The sequence below is a fragment of the Pseudozyma flocculosa genome (assembly GCF_000417875.1).
Source record: "Pseudozyma flocculosa PF-1 unplaced genomic scaffold scaffold00003, whole genome shotgun sequence".
Lineage (NCBI taxonomy): Eukaryota > Fungi > Basidiomycota > Ustilaginomycetes > Ustilaginales > Ustilaginaceae > Pseudozyma > Pseudozyma flocculosa.
The window spans coordinates 148-20,595 of record NW_006920871.1 but is presented as its reverse complement, the minus strand read 5'-3'; the positions used below and the strand labels follow the sequence as shown (position 1 = coordinate 20,595).

Below are 20,448 nucleotides of genomic sequence, written 5' to 3'. Positions count from 1 at the left end.
GACCCAGCAGAGCAGCCCAGAGGCCGCCTGCTACACCACACCACGCCACGCCACCCAACCGTCAATCCGGAATCGACACGTACGACATGTCGAGAGATGGCACAAGCAAACGGCAAGCAAGCACGCACGCTTAGCAGCAACAATCAGCTGCTCTTACCCCCTAGCGACCCCCCCGTGCGTGCGAAGATCTGACACGAGGTACCGGTCGGCTACAGAGGTACGTACTGCAGGCACCACACGAGGCCGGGACGCTGCCCTCCGCGACAACAGAAGGTGCATCGTCGTCGGCGGCGCACCTGCTTGCGTTCTTCCAGTCCGGAATCGGGGGTCGAGTCTCTCGACTTTCGACAGGGACGTCGCTTTTTTCGCGAGGCAACGCCGTCGCAAGACGCTGGCGCTTTCATGAGACCGGCACAAGAGGCCGCCGAACGACATCGACCCAAAGTGCGCCCAAACCGCTTCGGCCTGGCCTGGCCTGGCCTGGCTCTGCCGGCCAAGGGTGGGGTTGGCGAGGCAAGCCAGCGGAAAGGCAGCGCGGGCGAACTCATCGCCCTCCTCGAATCGGGACGCGTCGCTCGATTTCGAAACGAGCCGATCCCGTCTGTGATCGATTTGGCAAAGGTGATCGGACGCACGTCGACGTATATATGTTTTTTATTCCTTCTGCGGCCGCGCCGTCGCTTGCGGCCAAGGCCAGGGGCGAGCGAACTGATCTGACGCAGATCCTCAATCTCCATCTAGGCCAGCAGAGCTCTCGGGCTGGCGGGCACCCCCGTTTCTGCACCTCCTCCACCGTGCGTCGGGCTCGTCTCGTTCCTCCAATCCGCGGTCGTCGTCATCTTGCCGCCTGGCCTAAGCCAGCCGACGCCTTTGGCCGGCCAGCGTCGGACTGCCCGTCGATGGTGCGTATGGTTGAAGCAAGGATCGCACAGCCCGCCCGCCTGCCCCTTTGCCTCGGCCTGGCCCTCAGCCCTCTGAGGTCGGTTATTGGCCCGAGCGCGGCTTCCACTCGCTTCTTCCAGCTTTTTTGGCCCGCTCGCTCGCTCGCTCAGTGCGGGTGGGCCACCGTGACCTCCTTTCTGGTTGCGACATAGCTGACGCTCGGATTGGGCGCGAACATGGTGCGTGCCAACTGGTCCTACGCCCGTCAGCGAGGGGTTCACGGCAGGGCGATTGCCTGACGCAAAGCAGTGCGCTCAAACAAGAGACGGAGAGGCAGGCTGGGGTGAGGTGATGGCGGGCTCGCCGGCCTCAACTCGGGCCATGCTGCGCTGGGGCCCGCCGCCGCCGCCCGGACTTTTTTGCTCGTTGCCTCGTACCGTACCGCCAGCCAGCAGCGAGGCGGCAGGCAGCTCTGGGGGCTTCTGGTCGACGAGTACAAAACCCGGGCCCCGCCACCGCCGACCTTCCCTCATCTCCTCCACACCATCCTTCTGCCACCCAGCCACCCAACACATCGCCCCCCTCGATCAACCTATTGTAAGTTTGCGGCTTGCCTCGTTCTGTCACGCCCTTTCTCTGCCTCGCCGGCAACGGCGACGACGCTGGACCGCAAGGCTGTCTTGGCTCTGTCGCCCGTTGCTGGTGGTACCCGCTCCGCCGCTCTCCCGCTCTCTTTTCTTCCCACCTGCCGGCCTATCGACAAATCTAAACACTCACTTACCTTTAGACCTTGCCTCTTGCCGCCCGCCATGCAACCCACGCTCCTCCGCTCGTTTGCCTCGACACGCAGCATCATGTCCAACGTCTTCTTCGACATCACCAAGAACGGCTCGCCCATGGGCCGCATCGAGTTCAAGCTGTTCGACGACGTCGTCCCCAAGACGGCCAAGAACTTCCGCGAGCTCTGCACCGGCGCCCCCGGCTTCGGCTACGAGGGATCCAGCTTCCACCGTGTCATCCCCCAGTTCATGCTTCAGGGCGGTGACTTCACTGCCGGCAACGGCACCGGCGGCAAGTCGATCTACGGCGCCAAGTGAGTGCACTTTGGCAGTCGCCGCGGCGCGGCTCTCGAATCGACAGAGGAGGTGCGGAAAGCTGACCGAGTGCTTTGCTGCTCGTCCACACCTCGTCCTCCGCCCAGGTTCGCTGACGAGAACTTCCAGCTCAAGCACACCAAGCCCGGTCTTCTCTCGATGGCCAACGCTGGCCCCAACACCAACGGAAGCCAGTTCTTCATCACCACGTGAGTAGGCCGCACAGGGTGCGTTACGTGGTGTCAGGGACGCACGAGTCTGACCCGGCCCCTCGTTTCCTTGCCACCCCTTTTTTGGACCCCACAGCGTCGTCACCTCGTGGCTCGATGGCAAGCACGTCGTCTTCGGCGAGGTCGTCAAGGGCATGGACATCGTCCAGGCCATTGAGCGCGAGGGAACTGCCTCGGGCAAGACCAAGAGCCAGATCACCATTGCCAAGTCCGGCACTGTCTAAATGTGCCCAGGCTTGATAGTGGCAGGTCCGGGCTGTGTCGATGAGCGGCAGGGTGCGGCCGGCTTCTTGCCCGGTCGCAGCTCCTCCCTCTGCCGTCCGCGCTGCTCGTTGATCGATCCCCGATAGCTATGGTTGCGAACGAATGAAGAAACAATATCTGCAGCAGGAGACTCCTACATGGGCGTGCCGGGTGTGCCAGATCAGGCATCGACAGGCAGGGCGGTAAATGTCCGCCTCGTGGTGTTCCATCGAAGAGCAAGCTTTCTTGCCGAGCCGGCGACACTTGGGCTGCCGCTGTCTGAGCATACCAGTGCACCGCCCGGTTGCTGCCAGGGGACCCCCATCGGAGGCCATGGCGAGCATCCCGCCAGGCAGATCGAGTGTCGTGAAGATGGCGACGAGCGTGGATGAACGAAGACGGTGTGAGGCCTGCGAGGCAGGCGACACGCTCGAGCGTGGCGAGGTCGGCGATGCCAGGCCAGGCCAGGATGAGGATTTCCATCTGAAAGCTGGCGCGTGCGCACCGAGGCCAGGCCAGGCACAGGCCACACATGGGCACAGGCCAAGCCCGACCCCCCGGCAGCAGGCTGCAGGCCTGGCCAGGCAAGCAGGCAGGCAAGCCACATGCAATTGCTGCTGGGCCTGGCTGCGTGGGTGCATCGGGACCACCACCCTGCCTGCCTGCCTTCGGAAACCTTACCCTGGCAGCCTCACCTACCACTACCCGGCCTAGCCTACCATCACCAGCAACCAGCCCGCCAGCCGCGAGCTCGGATCATCCGCTGCTCTCTCCCGGCGTCGGTCTCGGGCGCCCCTGCCGAGCCAGTAGTCTGATCTGCCTGCCCGTCTGCTCGCCAGCTTCTTCTCACGTTATCGTCACCGCCCGACTACCACCACCATCATCACACGCACCAACGACCTCCGTCGTGGGCCAGAGAGTAGTCAGTCTGCAGCGTCGCTCGGACCCCTGCCTCTGCTGCCTGCCTGCTCGCGTCGAGATCGTGCATGACCGCCTCCTTGTCCCTCTCTCCCTCTCTCGCTCTCTGCCCCTCCCACCGACCTGGGCATCGCATCGCCCTTCGCACGGCTCCATTGCATAAACCAACGGGCGAACGCCGCGGCAGTCCCGACTGACTGGGACCACGCAGGTCTTTGCACGGTCCATCGCCGCCCTCTTTTGAGGCAGACAAAGGGCGCAACGAGGCCAGCTGATCTCGTCGGCGGCTCACTTTCTTCCGGACCTCGTCCATCGACCCACCCTCATCCCCCCTGGCCTCGCCACTCGACGCTCCTTCTCGTTTTCGTCTCCTCGACCGAGGCTGGTCCGGACAACGCTTGCTCCCAAAGGCAACCGCCATCTCTAGGTCACCAGCAGCACCTGGTTCCACCGCATTTGCATAGCCACGCCGTCGACCAGGAGCAACTGCAAGATCTCGCACCGGCCAGACACCTTCAAGCTATCCGCATCGGCACATCCCTTCGTCTCTTGACGCCCTCCCGGCGACGATCACCAAGACTCCAACTGGGCCGCCATGTCGTCGCTCCTTCGCTCCGCCCAGTCGTTGTTCGACAGCCCCGTCCTGCGCTCCTCGAGGTCGCTCCTCGAGTCAACCCTCTTTCGATCGGCAGAGCCAACGCCCAGCCGCACCGCCGCCGCGCTCGACCTTCTCTTTGGCCCGCCCGTGCCCTACTTTGTCTCAATCTTCTCACAGGCCTGCCGCCTCATCGCCGTCGCAATCGTCCTGCCCATCTTCTTCGTGGGCCTGCTCGACTTTGCCGGGTATGCCGTGTTCCGTACCCTCGGTAAGTACGAGCGGCCCGCGTCCGCCTATGTCGTGCAGCGCTAGCGCGATCCGGATGAACGGGGCACTGGCGGCCAAGAGGTCATCGGGCCTAGATCGGCGGCGATGATGGCCGAAGGCCTCTAGCAGCATGTAAGGCTCTCTCTCTCTCCTGCAGCCGCCGCCGCGGTCCTTTGACCCATCGTGCATGCTCACTAGCACCCGCTGCGCGAGGCGAGGCCTCTCCGCGTCCCTCGAAGAGGTCTCGAGGCAACCACGAGGCTCGGAAGCCCGTCCATCTCTGACCGACTTGCGCATCTCGTCCCCTCTCGCCGTACCCGCCACCCCTGCAGGTCTTCATCGCCAGCGAGTCCGCGTCAAGCGGCCCCGCGACTCGACTGGCCCGCCGCAGCGCTTCGTCAAGCGTCAACCGCGCCAGTATCAGTCCGACCGCGGCCGGCCGACCGACAACTCGAACGTCCCGTCGATTGTCAAGGCGCCGCTCCTCTCACCGGGCACCTACGACGCCGAGACGCTGCTGCGACACCGCGCCCGCTCGCTCAGTGCCGCGTCGGAGGACTTTGACCGCGAGTACATCAACAGCGGCGGCTACTTTGCCCGCGTCGGCGTCAAAAAGGGGCGCGGGGCAAGCGGCGACGACGACGCCGACGATCTCTTGTCGCCTAGTGAAGGCGAGGAGGGCGGCGGCGCCGCCTACCCGCAGTCGCTCCGGGTTCCTGGCATCGGCGTCGATGGCGCGCTCGGCTTCATGGACACCGACGGCGAGAGCGGCACCGAGAGCGGGCGCAACAGCCCCGTCCGCCGCTTTGCCAGCCTCGAGCGACCGTCGCCGGCCCGGAGGCGCGGGCTGAGCGGCGGACTCAAATTCACCAAGGTCACCGACGACGACGAGCAGTCGCGGATGCAGAGCCTCACACCGCAATCGCCGGCGACCGGGGCAGCGGCAGCGACGAACAAGCCGACGACCAAGGCGGCATCGGAAACGAGCGAGGCGGGCGGCACCGAGAGCATGGGCGGGTCGTGGATCGGCATCGAGACGGGCGATGATCCGGCCGCCGTCGTCGACGCTGCCGCAGCAGCCGCGGCCGATCTCGAACCCACGTCGAGCTTCTGAGCCATCCTCGCCGTCGTTGTCGTTGCCGTCGTCGATCGGCCGCACCGCACCGCCAAGGGTGCCACCCCGTCCGCAGCCGGAATGTTCCCTCCTGTCTTTTTTCCCCCGTGGCTGTCACGTCGAAACGGTCTTTTGTTGTTCCTGTCGTCTGTCGTTGTCGTGCCCTGGCTGGCTGACTGCCTTCCTGGCGAGAGTTTCGGATCGTGCTGACTGGGTCGTCGTGGTGGACTGCGACTTCCAGATGCGGAGCAGAGGGGGAAAGGCTACGAGGGACAGAGGGCGGGATGGGACGGGACGGGAGACGGTATACAGAGGGTCTAGGCTAGGCGATGCGATGTTGAGAATGCAGAGGAGCGGTGGTGGTGGCTGTCGAGCCAGCCGAGGGTGGTGGGCGAGAGGGGTATATGCAGTTGAAGCACGATATGGCGAGACGGAGCGGGGGCGGACAAGGCGAGGTGGGGATGCAGCATGGAAAAAAGGTCGGCAGGATGGTCAGGCCCGGCGGGTGGCTGGCCGGGGACGCCTCAGACGTGGACGTTTGCCAGGGCGCGCAGCTTGTCGAGCACCTCGATCCATTCCTTTGCGGGATCCGAGAGGTAGGTGATGGCGCCGCCCGCGCCGATCGAGACGTCATCGCCCTCGGCGACGAGGGTGCGGATGACGACGGCAAAGTCGGCGGCGCCGTCGATCCCCATCCACCCCAGCGCGCCCGAATACACGCCCCTCCTCGCCGCCACCGACGACGAGGACGAGGACGAGGACGTGGACGAGGGTGAAAGTTCCAGACGCTCGAGAAGCTGTACGCTTCTCCTCTTTGGCGCGCCCGTCATGCTGCCCGGTGGGAAGCAGCGCTGGACCGCCTCGACGCTCCCGACGCCGCGCTTGAGTTGGCCCCGCACCGTGGTGACGAGTTGGTGCACCGTCTCGTACGTCTCGACGCTCATCAGTTTGGGCACCACGACCGAGTCGGCGTGGCAGAATGACTGCAGATCGGCGCGGATCAGATCGACAATCTGTGCGTGTGCGCAGCCGGCGTGGGTCGGTCAAGAAGGGGAGGGAGGGGGGGCAACGACGCACGCGGTCAGCACACCGAGTTCGGAGCGCCCGCACCAGGTCCCGACCGGCCGCGTCCCAACTCACCATGAGGTTCTCGGCGCGCTCCTTGACATCCGCCGCCAGCCGCTGCCGCCGCCGCGCATCGCCAGCCTGGCGCCAGCGCAGCTTTTCCTCCTCCTCGTCCGCCGTCCCGCCGCCGGCACGCATCCCCTCCTCGTCCTGCCCGTACCCGGCCCGCGCCAGCGTGCCCTTGATGGGCTTCATCTCGACCTCGCCCTGCTGCGTGATCCGGATAAACCGCTCCGGACTCGTACACAGGATCGACCGGCCTCGCTGCGGTCCGGCCGCGGCGCCCGCCTCCGTCGTCGAGGGCGCCAGGGCGTGGTCCGGCAGTCGGATGAAGGCAGAGTAGGGCGCCGGGTTGCGTGCGCGCAGCTTGCAGTACAGACCAAAGTGATCCAGCTCGTCTCGATCGATCCCGCTTGCATCGGAAGCAGCACCGGCGACGAGCGGAGGCATGCGACCGCGGAACTGAGTCGTGAGGCACAGCTCGTAGCTCTCGCCGCGCAGGATCTCGTCGCGCGCCAGCTCAATCCGGTGCATGTACTCGTCGGCGCTCAGGCGTGGCTGTAGGGGCGGCAGCGCGTCCTTGATGGCGTGGGCAGCAGGCGCGCGGTACGACTTGGCCGCGTCGGGCATCTCGTGCAGCGCCTGCGACACTTCGTCGAACCACTGCTGCGCCTCGCTCTCTGTCACCGCCAGCTGTTGCGCTCGGACGTCGTCGGAACCGGAGCCGGATCGCCGCAGCGCGTCTTGGATCGCAGAGACCGGCCAACAGGGCTGCGTCGATGTCGCCCCAGCTTGCAGTGGGCTGGAGCCGGCCCGTGTCAACGCAAAGGCGGTCCACTGGCGCAGGTGGTGGTCGAAAGCCAGCACGCGGTCGCAAAAGAGGAACTCGCAGTCCGGCCGGTCCCTGCGGCCATCGTGCTGATCTGCGTCCGTCGATGGCACGGGCGAGTCCAGATTGAGGCTCTCGCCCTTCATCTCGTAGCCAAAGTATCCGACGAAGCCGGTACGGAAAACGCTGCCGGCCGCCTCGGTGGCCAAGGCGTCGTCGTCGCCGAGATCCGCCGCGGCCTTGAACGCGCTCTGGAGACGGTCCATAAACGTCCAGAACGACGTCGGCTCGGCAGGGTGTGTACCTGCAGCAGAATTGCCGTGCGGCGGCTCGTCCATCGAGACCAACACAGCCTTTGACGCATCGCGGGTCGTCATCAGGCGCAGCTGCCGGGTCGAGGCGTTGTACGACAGCACAAACGTTGGCACGGCCATGTACGAGAAGCGGCTGTGCGGGTCCTTGAGCCGGGCCGAGTCGAGCCAGACGGCACCGACATTGCTCTTGTGCTGGAAGGCACGGCGGAACAGCTCCGGGGCCAAGCGCTCGCACTCGAACGGCGGCACATCGAGGCGGGTCGAGATGATGTGGAAGTCCTTTGAGCGAGGAGGCGAGGATGTCGGCTCGGTATCGACGAGCGACGATGGCGTTAGAGATGCGGCTTTGCCGGCGGCGACGCACCGTGCCCCCGCCAGGCGGAGCTCGGCCGGCAGCGTGGCCCTGCCCTCGATGGCATCTCGCCGCGCTGCAGCTTCGGTCGGGTCGAGCTGACCGGCTTCGGCTTTGGCGGCCCAATAGGACCGAACGATGGCGAGGAAGTTGCGCATCATGTGTCGGCCCGAACTCGACTCGATGCTCTCGGGATGGAACTGGACGCCATAGAGGGGTCGGGTGCGATGCTGGAGGGCGAGCACGACGCGATCGAGGTCGTCCTGGGCGGGGTCGTGCAGGTCCTCGTCGAGCTCGCCGAGGCTTGAGGACGAGTCGGAGGCGAGGCTGTCGAGCGCGAGCTTGGAACGAAGCCGCTGGGCGGCATCAGAGGGGGTGCTGCGTCCCGAAGAGGCTGCCAGCTGTTCGGCAGAGTAGCGCGGCGTGGTGCTGCCAGACTGGGCGGGGCGGAGCGCGTGCTGGACACAGGAGCGGAGGAGGTCGGTGCGTGGGCGAGTATGGGGCAGCGGCGCCTTGCAGGGCTCATCAAAGCCCCATGCGGTGACGCGGAGGCACGATGGAAGCGTGTCGATGTCGACGGTGAGGCTATTGTAGCGGATGACCTGGGTCCCCTCTGCAATGCCTTCGAGCAGGCAGGGGTATGGCGAGGAGGTGGTGGGCAGCTGCTGACCCTTTGCAGTTTCAGCAGCAGCGATGCAAAGGGCGGTCTTGAGTCCGTGGCGGACGCTCCTTGCCTTTACGACCCTGCCTCCAAAGGCGGTGGCCAGGCCCTGGTGACCGAGGCAGACGCCGAGGACGGGCAGGCCGAGGTCGTCGTCGCGGAGGAGCGCGTCGGCGGCGCCAAAGTCGTCTGGATTGTCGGGAGAGCCGGGACCGGGCGAGAGGATGATGGCGTCGATGTGAGGCCGTACATGGCGTCGAAAGGCGTCCGGGCGCAGGAGCGGGTGGGTGTGTGGCAGGACAAAGACGCGCTCCGAGAGCTGGTGCGAGGCGGAGTTGGACAAGGTGTCGCGCGGCTGCGATGACTGCTGCGGCGGCGGCGGCTGGTCCGGGAGGAGGAGGGTGAAGAGGTTGAGCGTGTACGAGTCATGATGGTCTACGATGAGGATGCGCGGCAGCGGCAGGCGCCCCTCGGTGGGTGCCGCCGGAGACGCCATGGTCGGGTGCGGTGTGGCTAGGCGGTGGACCAGCAGCGCGAGGCCATGGTCCGAATCGCAGACACAGTCTGTGTCGGTCCAGATGATGTGCGTCGAAGCAGCGGTCGCGGCTCAGCTGGAGCGGAAGCGCGAGGCAGTGGTGGACAGAGAGAGTGAGAAAGAGAGAGACAGAGAGAGAGAGAGTGAGGAGAAGAGGGAGAGATAAGGAAGGGCAGGCCAGCGTCGGGCCAGCCGACTGCGGGGCCCAAGAAGGGCCAGGCCAAGCCAAGCCAAGCTGAGCAAGAGGCCAGTCCGGCCCTCGCTCGCCCCAGTCTTCCGAAGCCAAAAAAGCCAGCGGCCCCAGGCCCGGTTTTCATGCCCGCCTCCCGAAGGCCCGGCGTGGCCCACGTTGGCCGCACGCGTGCATCCAGCTGCTCTCTCGGGCCTCGGCCCGAACCCGCACTCCGACCGGCCGCAACCCGACGAGGTCGAGCACCTGCTCGGCACCGAAGTCGAGCCCTCCTCGCTCCCTGCTCTTCATTTTTCTTTTCTCTCCGTCGCCCCTCCTGGTTCAGAAGAAATCAAAAAGCGGCCAGCCCCCGGTCGTTCTTCCCTCCCCTCTATCACCACCAATCACCCATCCCTCGTCATCGATCCTCATCCTGCAAGCCTGTTCCCACCGCCGCGGTTGTGTGATTCCCGCCACTTCGCCCAGGGAGTCAGCGCCTGCTTCGTTCCCTTCCACTGCATCCGAGCTTCATCCCAGCCCGCCGACTCCGACCCGTCGGATGGTATCGGCTGTCCGCCACCGTCGTCGATCGACTCGCCTCGTCCCGGCTGTGATCCTGTCCTTCCTCTCCCTCACGCACTCAACTCTTTGATCGCCCTCCCCCTAGCTTGCCCACCGACCCGCCCCTGCCTGAGCCACCTTCCCTCTCCTTCCCTCATCCCCCCTCCTCATCCTCCGCCCGCAAATTAGTAGAATCCTTCTGGCTCCTACCCTCCGCCTCGGCGAGGGCCATGGACAAACACCCATGCCAGTTGTGATGGGACAACGCGGGCCACAGCACCCTCCCCTCGTCTTTTCGGGGGGGCAGACTAATAACTATCCCGCGCCTTTCGACTTCTCCATGGAGGCGTGGGCTGAAATGCCTGGCACATCCTATCCGCCACCCTCCGCTCTCGACTTTTGCTCTGTCTTTGCTCTCTGCGACGACGGCGGCGACGACGACGACGACGACCGTCCCGCTGCCCTCTGCCAGTCCAATCTTGCCAAAGCATCATCCCACGTGCTGTGCGCAGCTCGCCCACTGCCGGTCGTCGCGACCATCTGCATCACTGCTTGCCTGCCGCTGCGGTGGGTCTGAAATTTCAGATCGAATGTGTCTATTGAAGAGGAAGACAGAAGTGCGAAGTGCAGAACCCAGCGTAGGTCGGTTGCCTTCATGGGCTTGCTAGCGCCACAGAGCCACGACGTCGCCTGACGAATTGAGCAAGGCGGCGCCGCTGCTCGAACCTTTAGTCGCGCCCCTCGCCGCTGCTTCATCCCACGACTCTCGATGGTCAGCGCCGACGCCGCAGGCGGGCGAGACGTAGCGAGTAGCGCGGCAGTCGTCCTCGACGACGGACATGGCCAGAGGTCGCGGTTGGCCGTCGAAGCTGAACGACGGTAGCGGTGCAGCGCTGCCACCGAGGCCGTCGAGGTAGCTCGCGTTGCCTGCACGGGGGCTTCCGCCGCCGCCGCCGCCAGAAGCAGAGTAGTGGCCTTCCGACCGGCTCCCGCTCGTCTCTACAACCGACGCGCTCTGGCTCTGCCAGTCCGGCACCGCCAGGCTAAAGTGCGGCAGCCGGGCATCGCCGCTACCGAAGCCGACGACGGCATCGGACCAGGCGTGCGGCTCCGTGACAAGGTCCGACGGCGGCGCGGGAGACAGAGGCATGCTGTTGCTGCGCGCCAAGCCCTCGCTGGCTGGATGGAGCCGCTCAATGAGCTGCGATCCGCTGTACTCCATGACCGAGGCATTGGGCAGGCCCAGCATGCGCGGCATGGTCGACGGCAGGTCCGGTGAGCCGTTGGAGGAGAGTGGCGAGTATCGCGACCCAAATCGGCGCGCTAGGGCGGTCTGGGCAGCGAACGACGGTGCGCGGTAGCCGCCGGCGTGAGCGGACGACATCGCGTTGCGTCCTCGCACGTCGGTCGTCACCTTGCGCTTCTTTTCGACAATGGTAAAGTGGCACAGTCGACCCGACCTCGTGCAGCGATTGCACGGCTGCGTGCCCGAGCACTGTCACAAGTGGGGTCCGTCGGCAGAGGGATCCAGCAGGGGTCACAATGGACAATGGAGGGGGAGGGTTCCGGCGTGAGTGGGGAAGCAAGGGTGGCAACAATTACCAGCGTCAGCCCTTCGTATTCGTCCGCATCGCTGGAGCGCGTCGAAACGAACGGCAAGGCCGGCCCGCCAACGCACCTTTGCCTTTCTCTGCCGACAGTGCTCGCACGCGTGGGTCACCCGCACGCCCCTCTGGTCGAAGAGCTGGAGGCACTGCTGCTCGGCCTCGCGCTCCGCCTCCTCAGTGGCCAGCCGAGCCTGCATCTCGAGCATCTCGGCTTGGGCCTGCAACGCGGCGAGGTCGAGCTGCGGGTGTACCGGCGACGTGGCGCGATCGTGGCACTGCTCAGGCTGCGACGCCTTCGGGCTCGGTCCGCGTTGGGACGGCGAGCTTTGTGTCCGCCCCGCCTGCGGCAGCAGGGCGGCTTCGTTGAGAGGGGACTGGTGCGGCACCAGCTGCCGTGACTGCAGCAGCATCGATGGTGGCGGTTTGCCTGATAACGAGGATGGTGGAGCTGTTGTCGACGCTGCTGGTACTGGCGCGATGCGAATAGCGCCGGCTTGGCATGGAGACTGACGTTGACGCATCTCGAGGATCGGACAGATGCTTGGGCCGGGGCAGTCGTCGCAGCGGCGAGAGGAAGCGAACGGAGGTTGGGACAGGCGGGTGCGATGTTCGGCGCCGTCCGAGCTCGCTGCCCGCCATTTTGTAGATCCGACCGGGCGGCGGTGGTGGAGGAGTGACCTAGCCTCTGTCTGCGACCTGGCGCGCACGCTCTCGAGCATCGCTGCGAGGACCCTATGGGCAGCTTTGGCAGGCTGCTCTGCCCACGCGCCCGGCAAAGACGCTCTGAGCCTGCAGGCTAAGCTCGGGGAGACGACAGGTCGGGAGGCAAAAAGAGGCAGAGAGAGAAGGAGAGCGGGGCAAAGCAAGGTGGGGTGTGGGCAGGGTCAGCGGGACCCCGATCTCTGTCTACCTGCTGTGTCTGTTGTCCGCTGTCGTCCGTTGCGTTGGTCTGTACGGTCGCGACGTGCATCTTGCTTGTTCCTCGCCTTCGCCTCTTTTGTGTCGCTGCCGATGGGGGCCGGGGTGGTAGGGCAACGCGGATCAACCACCGCATTGGGTCAGTGGCCAGGAACGTTGCCCGTCGTCATTCTCGGGCTCGTGGGCCGCACGTTATTGGCTGTGCCGCGAGGCCCCCGTCGTCGCCACCAGGGGCGATCTGCGCCGTTCCAGTGCCTTGGCTGGCCGCGTCCCCTTCTCTCCGGCCGGTGCGTCCGAAAAGAGGCTAGGACAGGCTAGGTCGCCAAGGACCTGCTTGTCGACATGCGCGAGCCTGCTGTGGGCGGGCGGCGAGTGACCTGGGGAACGAAATTAGGTTCGGGGGGGCCTCGGAGAGCGGTCGGGGCGAAGCGCCAAGCACAGTGGCGCAAACGCTTGTCTGATAAGCATCGACCGGCTTCACGGCCAGCAAAGGCAGGCCTGAGGAGGATTGAAGCGCCGCTAAAGATGGTGGGCTCGCCGCGCGTACCTTCGTTGCGTTCGTCAGGGGCGCGTGCGCACCGCCGGACTCTGCGACCGAATGGCTGAGGCAGTAGGCAGAGACGAGCCATCCGTCTTCCGGCGGCCCATTGACCGGCCAGGCGCGGGCATCTCGCCAGCCCACCCAACGAGAGAGCTGGATCGCCGCGCCATTGTGCCGGCCCAGCGAGTCGACGACGCTGACTCCATCCGCATCGAGGTCAGGTGGGCGAGTGAGCGTCCTTGTGCCCATAGAGAAGAGAGCAGGGGCAAAGGTCGGGATCGGTGGAGGCGGTTCTGTCTTTCGTACAGGGGGGGCTGCTCAAGACAGAGGGAGGAGACGCCTTTATGTGTTCTGCCCCCCGCCAGATCAACGCTCACGATGGGGACCGGCGGCGCTGCCGCATAGCGACACGACGACAGGAGCGGGTCGACGGGTGGCGATCCGAGGCGTCGAAAGCGAGAGCTGCGAGGGCCTGGCTTGCCTGCGTGGCGGACGCGGTGGTATTCCCACGGACGACGGTCAACGGGCCTCGATCTCATCAGCAGGCAGCGATGCAACAGCCGTGCCTGCCTGGCTGCCTCCTGACCATCGCAGAGTTCAGAGGAGGCCGAATCAAGCAGGGATTTCGGCGCAACCCGCTTTTTTGCGCGTTTAAAAAAGACGCAACATCCGCGCGTCGGGCTCGGGATCCCGGCCTCGACGCGGCCTTGCCCACGAGCGTTCCGCTTGCCTGCTTCCCATCCAGAGTCGCCGCTTGGGTGCCCCGTGGGTGACTACGCCCCTCACCATCGCCTGCCTACTGGCTTGCGTACGTGCTTGCTTGTTTGCGGCTCCCTGCCGGGCTAGCTGCGCCCGCGAAGGGCTTTCCAGGTTGCAGCAGTCGAGCAAACGGGCGTGGTCAATTGCGGCGCGTCTCTGAGGTGGCAGGTAGGCGGTCGCTCTCTCGAACGGGCTCCGCGCTCACCTCGCATTTCCGGAGACGTCCGCGCTGAGCTTGTCCTGCACGCACAGCTCCCGGCACTCCGCCGGGCTTGACGAGCCCGCTCGTGGCCAGCGAGGAGAGAGCGAAGCTGCGCTGCATCGCATCGCATCGCATCGGCCGACGAAAGCCAACGACTCAAGGCGGGCTAGCGCCGACTGGGCCATAAGTGCTCGCCTGGCGCCCCTCCAGAGCGTGAGCTTGAGCTGCGCCGCGAGAGAGGCAACAGGCAGGCAGGGTGGCATTAAGGTTGACTCTCCGTCGGCAGGCAGCGAGCTGGCCAAGCTTGCTTGTCCGCTTGCTCGATCCGGCGAGAGGAGACCTCGAGCTAGCCTGCTACGCACGCTGACAGAGAAGCGAGGCCGGCCAGTCGCCGGTCCCGAGCGAGGAGCGTGCGCTGCCTCTACGCACCGTTGTCGCGGAGCACTGAGCGATGTCCCGCGACGATGCCGTCGGCACGTCCGCGAGTGAGCGCCCTGGAGTCAAGTCAAGGCTGGCGGCTAAAGCACCTGCGGCGTTGCAGCCCGGCGCGCCCCGGGTCGATCCGGCCTACAAGCAAGGAGCAAGGAGCAAGCGGCAAGCGGCAAGCAGAGCAGCGAGCCAAGGAGTGGCACCCTCGTACGCCCCGGGCTGAGCTGGGCGCGGCATGGCGCGCCGGGCCAAGATTGACCACGGGCAGGCCCGATTCAGCGGTCCAGGCCAGCAGTGCTTGCACCCACATCGCCTCTGCTCGCCGACAACAGCCAGTAGGCGTAGGCGTAGGCGTGCGTGATGGCTCGATGCCGGAGTCGAGTGACCGCAGCGGCGAGAGCAAAAGCCTGCCATCTCACAAACGCCATGCATGGAGGATGCTGGTCAGACGAGAGCAGCGCGCCGTCGAGCTTCGTCCGAAAGCCAAGATCGGCGGGCGGTGTCGATGTCGAGCTGCTATTATGGCCATGCGAACGGACCGTTGCTTTTGCGATTGCGTAGACTTTCCGCCCCTTCTTCCTGGTCCTCGTCCACTCTGACCCAATGCGGTCGTTGCGCCACTCGCCCGCATCGCCGCAGCCGAGTCTCTATCTAGCCGTGACAACTGCGAATAATGATGGTGCGACGACGATGTTATCGCCCCCCGCGACCGCCGGCTACGGCTGCCGGTCCTTTGCACTGCGGCGGGCCTGGTCGAGGGCGTCGAGCCGCCTGACAAAGTGAGGCTTGGGCGAGTAGCCCCTCTCGACGAGCTTGGCAAGCTCGCGCTTCCACTCGTCGCCGTCACCGCCTCGCCCCTCGGCGGCCAGGAGAAAGATCCGCGCGCCCTCGACGCCCCAGTCCCACACCTTTTTGCTAGACAGCGCAGCCTGCCGCCCTTTCCAGATCCGGTAGACGCTGTGCGCCAGCGTTAACTGCCCCTCGCGCGCCAGCCAGACAATCAGCCGGCCCGCCACCTCGGACCGCACGAGCACGTCCTTGCGCACCGCCGCCACTTGACGCTTGCGTGTGGGGAAGTAGGGCAGCCGTGCCACCGCCTCTTCGTCGGCGGCGGCGGTCGATGCACCTGCGCCGGGCGCGCTGCTCGTGCTCGTGCTCGAGATTGTTGCGTCGGCGGCGTCGACTCGCAGGGCGCCGTCGGCGAGGTAGCTGGCCGTCGTGCTCTGCTCAAACAGCCGCACGGCCCGCAGCAGCTGCGCCTTGCCCGAACGCCGCCCGTCGATGGTGGCGAGCTCGGCCAGCACCAGCATCCCCCACGTCCAGCTGTCAAACTCGACGCCCATCTCCTTCATCTCGTCGGCCAGCCGGCGGATCTGCTGCCGCGCCACGTCGAGCGCCGTAGTCTGGCTCTCGATCCTGCGCGCGTGGTCGAGGTGGATGGGCAGCGCCTCGAACGGGTCCGACGAGTCGAGCACGTCGCCGTGATGCTCGAGGTGGACCCGGATCGCGGCGTTGTACGCATCGCGGACGTAGCGGATCGAGATGACGTCCGGAGCGTCGGCGCTGCCGCTGCCGCTGCCGGTACCGGACGACTGCGATGGCTGGGCGCTGCGACCGTGTCTGAAAAAATGACCCAGGCCCAGCCGGAACTCGTCAAAGAGCTTGAAAAGGCTCGCCCTTCGCTCCGGCGTCCATCCGAAGCGTGCTCGGCTTGCCTTGTCCAGCGCGATGCTGTAGATCTCGAGAACAGGCACCAGCGCGTCGTTGGACGGCGCCAGCAGCGGCACCTCGGCCGAGCCTTCCGCACCCGAGGGCCGGGGCTCGAGCTGTTCCTTCCACGCTTTCGTAAGGGCCAGAGCCATTTCGACGGCCTGCTCCGGATACCCGGCCTCGGCAAACTTGTCGACGAAGAGGCGCGCAAGGAACGCCGGGATCACGGCGCGCTGTTCGTGGAGGTCGCGCAGCAGGCGTTCGGCGACGGCGTTGAGGCCGGCTCTGAGCAGCGCCTCGACGTACAGGCCGACGAGGTTGGAGCTCAGATTGTTGCCGCTGCCCACCCAGTCGAGGTAGAGGCGAGTGGCAAAGTGCGGCCGCGGCGAGGCGCCGAGCGATTCGATAAAGAACCAGCCAAAGCTGGAGCGATCCGGCGCCGAGATGCCGTCGAGCGCGAGCTCGGGCAGCGAACCTGAGCCCCGGCCGCGGGACCACAGGTCGCGCATCGGATCGCGCACCCGGAAGAGCTGGTAGAGGCGCTTCGAGAAACTGTAGTCGCGCACCTTCATGTGCATTCCGAGGAGCGAGGCGTGGGAGCCCAGGTCGAGGCTGCCACCGCGCAGCGTCGGATCGCGCGAGAGGATGGCCGTGGTGAGGCGGCGTAGATAGCTCCGCAGCAGGTCGCGAGACCCGGCCCGCTCGTTCTTGTCGGCAAGGTGAGCGCGGGTATGGTCGCGCCGCCGCCCGTCGGCCTCCGAATTGCCGATGCGCACCAGGCCGATCCGCATCAACACCGAGAGCGCCCGGATGACCTCGACGTGGATCGCAGCAAAGGCGTCGCGATCGATGTCGGCGCGGCACGCCGACGAGTAGACGCGCATCACGACGCGGACGTCGTTGACGACGGCGCGGTACGTGCTTCGATCCAGCTCCGCGTCGGGGCCACCAATCTCTTGGATGCGCTTGGAGAGCACACTGGCCGTCGTGACGAACAGATCCTGGTCGGGCGCGTCCGCCAGGGGATCGGCGATCGACGCCGTCGATTGATCGTCAGAGGCATCACGATCCTGGCCGAGGGCGGACGACGACGACGACGACGACGGCGAAGACGGCGAAGACGGCGACGATGGCGATGCGCGAGTCTCGATGATGTGGAGCGCCGGTGCGATGTCCTTGCGCTCGACGAGAACGAGCGCGACCATGTCTGCGAACGAGTTGACCAGTTCAGAGGGAAGGGCCGGGCCGTCGGCGTCGTTGTCCCATGGATGCCACCGAGGCACGAATCGCTCCGCAGCCTGGGTCGCCGCGACCGACGCCGATGTCAACGGCGAGGGGCTGGTCGAGGCCGCGTCGGCGGGTCCGAACGGCAAAAGGTAGCGCAGCGTTGGGGAATCCAGCACGTCGAGCGCTTGGTGCAGGACGAGCTTGGACGGGGCCACGTCGGCGGCCAGCGTGGCGCGTAGGGCCTCGAGCAGCGGCACGACGTCTTCCTTGACCGGTACGGCAGCTCGGTCGTCGACGGGCGAGGGCAGGTACGCCTTGGCCCGGTGCACGCCCGCCGACACCAGCTGAGCGCTGGCCTGCAGGACCTCTTCAAACGTCGCCGAGTCGAGGTAGGCGGGGTGTTCCGACGACTGCGCACGCTTCGCCAGCGTGGTGAGCTGGGCGGCTGCTATGCGAGCGTTGCCCAGGCGGACGGCGCACAGCGCGAGTCGCTCGCGGAGCTCGATCTCGGCCTCCAGCTGTTGCGTCGTCAGCGCCGCATCCGAAGCGTCGACCTGGCCTTCCATCTGGCCGGAAAGATGGTCGTCGAGGCGGCCGACGCCTTCCCTCAGGCTCTTGAGCAACCCTCGCCTGGTCCGCGGGGAAATTGCCTCGTCGGAGGCGACCGCGCGCTCGGCCTTGATGAGCAGGAAATGGAGCAGACGGAAGAGGCAGTCGGCCTGTGAGCGGAAGAGCGTCCGCTGCGCAAAGTCGTCGAGGTCGTACGAGTGCTGGGCCTGCGCCGCCGCGGTCGTGTCCAGCAGCCTGGCACAAGCATCGTCAAAGTCCAGGGGCCCACTGATGCCGGGCTGCTGTGCGATCAGGGTCGAGAGCGGGATGACGATGTCGCGCGGGATCCGAACCGCAGTCGACGAAGAGTTGCGCAGGCGGTCGAAGGCGTCGAGGCTGAGCTCGAGGTCCCGATCGCGCAGCGCCCGGCAGAGGCCGTCGTACTCGGTGCCGAGGTAGGTCGGCGAGGGGTCGATGACCTCGGGCACGAAGCGGCGGGTAGGATCGACGTGCCGATGCTGGCGTTGAGCCTGGCCGTGGGTAAGCGTGGAGAATGAGGAGTCCCGCTGGTGTCTGCCGTTGCTGGAGGCAGCGCCTTCCGGCCTCACCGAAGAGAAGAAGGAGTTGGAGAGATCGTCGGCGGCTTCGGTGCTTCGCGGTGATGAGATCGACGAAATCGACCGGCAAGGACGGTGGCGGCCGTGCGGCGGCCGCAGGGAAAGTCGTGGGAGAAGCGCATGTCCAAATCGCTGCCCGAGGGACCCCCGCGGCGACAGCGACGCAGCGCGGGCAGGATCGAGCCCGCCCTGATAGCCGACGCGGGCATCAGATTGCGGTCCTGAAGGCTGGCAAATGCATCTGGACGAGCGAGCGGTCGCGCCGGGAGCAGTAGGGGCGGCGGCAGCGAGAGCGTCGTTGGCAGGGCGGGCAGGGCCGGCTTGACCGACGTAGAACCGAGTAGCGCTTCTCTGCAGGCAGCAAGACGCTCTGCGAAGCATTAACGGATCCTCGAGGCCGCCGTCGCTGCTCTCTCCTGTCGGCCGATACTGCGTGCGCGAGTCGTGGATACCGGGATGGGTCGAGTGAGGGGGATCCGACGAGGTGAAGACGGTAGCGGCGGCGAGCGGCGAGCTGCGGGCTGTGAGCGGCGGGATCTAGTGTCGCGAGTGTGTTGACAGCGGCATTCACAGCATGAAGAGGCCTATATCAGGGACGCTAAGAGAAGGAAGTCGAAGCGGTGGCCGAGGCGCTGAGGGAGAGAGGGATGTGGTTGATGGGTCGAAGAGAAGAGGCAAAGGCGAGCGAGCGACGGCAGTCAGTCAGCGGCGGCCGCTCTCACCCCACTCGCCCGCCCGCCACTTCTGCGCCTTTTTTTTGGAAGAAACGCCGCCGCCGCCGCGCCCAAAGTCGGGCGAGTGTGGCAGTCAGCCCGAGTCCCGAATTTCTCACGCACGCCCGAGGCCCGAAAAACTCGCGACACCTCAGCGGGCATCCTCAATCCATCTGAAACACTTTCTGCGCACAGAATTTCAAATATAACACGTGCAAAGAGGTAGCTTTGGCTGCTGCCCAACTTTAAGCACTGAAAGGGAACACACACATGATATAAGCTGTACCTACATCTCGCAGACTTCAAACACCTTTGAAGTTCCATCTGTCAAGTGTAACGGTCGACCTGGCAAGTGCGCAGAGGAGTATCCGAGGGGCGGAGAAGTCTCTGCGCGTCGGAGGGCAATTGCTTTGGTGCTCCTGTCAGAGGCGCGAGCAAGGTCCGGGAACGGCAGGTTGATACCGAGGGCGACTGTGAGCACCGTTGGCAGGCGTCCACGGTCAAGGATGACTACGGAAGTGAGCTGGCAAGGTGATCTGTCGATAGGCGTCGTAATTGCTAGGCAACGGTAGCCTTGGGCTCTCACGTTGATGGAAGACAAGCAAGCTGTGAGGACTGGTATTGACTAGACTGGATGAGGGGCATCCAGGGTTAGGAAGCGGAGGAGGACTAGGCTATATACTGTCTACCTACGGCGTCAAGGCATCCCTGCCTCGACCAATCAGGAATGGCCTCTATTGTCCTATTGTCCTCCATTGTCATCCCAGGGCGTTGCTCCGAGGTGGGACGCCACCGTCGTGCCCGAAGCCTAGCCCTTGGCCCTCGGTGCGGATCCGAAGCATCCTCCTGCCAGCAGGAGCAACTGCGGAGCCGCACGGTGCGTGCCGACGTCGCCCGGCGCGCAGAGGATTGCTGGCGGCTTGGTGATTCCTCTCCGCGGCCGCGCGGAGAGAATTCACTTCGGCTCCGGAATCCTCTGCTCCGCTGGCCCGCGCCGCTCAGCCCCGATTGGGCCAGGGCTGTGACATTACCCCCCCTTTCAGGGCTGAGCTCCTGCAAAGCGGAAGCCGCCACGTGGCCCTTTGTGGAGGGGGACGGAGCCCATTCAGGCTTGCTTCCCACCACCACCATCCCCAATCCGCCAGCACCATGTCCAGCCGCTACTCCTGCCCTACGGACGAGCTCGTTGCGCTCGGCCCGCACGTCTACAACCCCTCGACGATGACTGAGGTCGACAAGGAGTGCATCCTGGTCGACTGCTGCGAGTACGTCGATTGGCACTGG

At 65.8% G+C, this 20,448-nt stretch overlaps 5 protein-coding genes across 5 annotated transcripts; 2 read left to right on the top strand and 3 right to left on the bottom strand.

Annotated features, from left to right (window-relative positions):
- Nucleotides 1–1,691: 1,691 nt before the first annotated feature.
- On the top strand, nt 1,692–2,430 carry PFL1_01138 (uncharacterized protein; the record flags this gene model as incomplete). Its single annotated transcript, XM_007878643.1, has 3 exons — nt 1,692–1,975; nt 2,084–2,185; nt 2,283–2,430. The coding sequence occupies 3 exons, from the start codon at nt 1,692–1,694 to the stop codon at nt 2,428–2,430; spliced, it is 534 nt and encodes a 177-aa protein (XP_007876834.1).
- A 1,532-nt stretch (nt 2,431–3,962) lies between these two features.
- Nucleotides 3,963–5,346, top strand: PFL1_01137 (uncharacterized protein; the record flags this gene model as incomplete). Its single annotated transcript, XM_007878642.1, has 2 exons — nt 3,963–4,233; nt 4,565–5,346. 2 exons carry the CDS (start codon nt 3,963–3,965, stop codon nt 5,344–5,346), a joined length of 1,053 nt encoding a protein of 350 aa, XP_007876833.1.
- A 524-nt stretch (nt 5,347–5,870) lies between these two features.
- Nucleotides 5,871–9,123, bottom strand: PFL1_01136 (uncharacterized protein; the record flags this gene model as incomplete). Its single annotated transcript, XM_007878641.1, has 2 exons — nt 5,871–6,359; nt 6,487–9,123. The coding sequence occupies 2 exons, from the start codon at nt 9,121–9,123 to the stop codon at nt 5,871–5,873; spliced, it is 3,126 nt and encodes a 1,041-aa protein (XP_007876832.1).
- Nucleotides 9,124–10,556: 1,433 nt separating this feature from the next.
- Nucleotides 10,557–11,909, bottom strand: PFL1_01135 (uncharacterized protein; the record flags this gene model as incomplete). Its single annotated transcript, XM_007878640.1, has 2 exons — nt 10,557–11,387; nt 11,571–11,909. The coding sequence occupies 2 exons, from the start codon at nt 11,907–11,909 to the stop codon at nt 10,557–10,559; spliced, it is 1,170 nt and encodes a 389-aa protein (XP_007876831.1).
- A 3,155-nt stretch (nt 11,910–15,064) lies between these two features.
- PFL1_01134 (uncharacterized protein) lies at nt 15,065–18,832 on the bottom strand (the record flags this gene model as incomplete). Its single annotated transcript, XM_007878639.1, has 1 exon — nt 15,065–18,832. The coding sequence occupies one exon, from the start codon at nt 18,830–18,832 to the stop codon at nt 15,065–15,067; it is 3,768 nt and encodes a 1,255-aa protein (XP_007876830.1).
- Between the last annotated feature and the right edge of the window lie 1,616 nt (nt 18,833–20,448).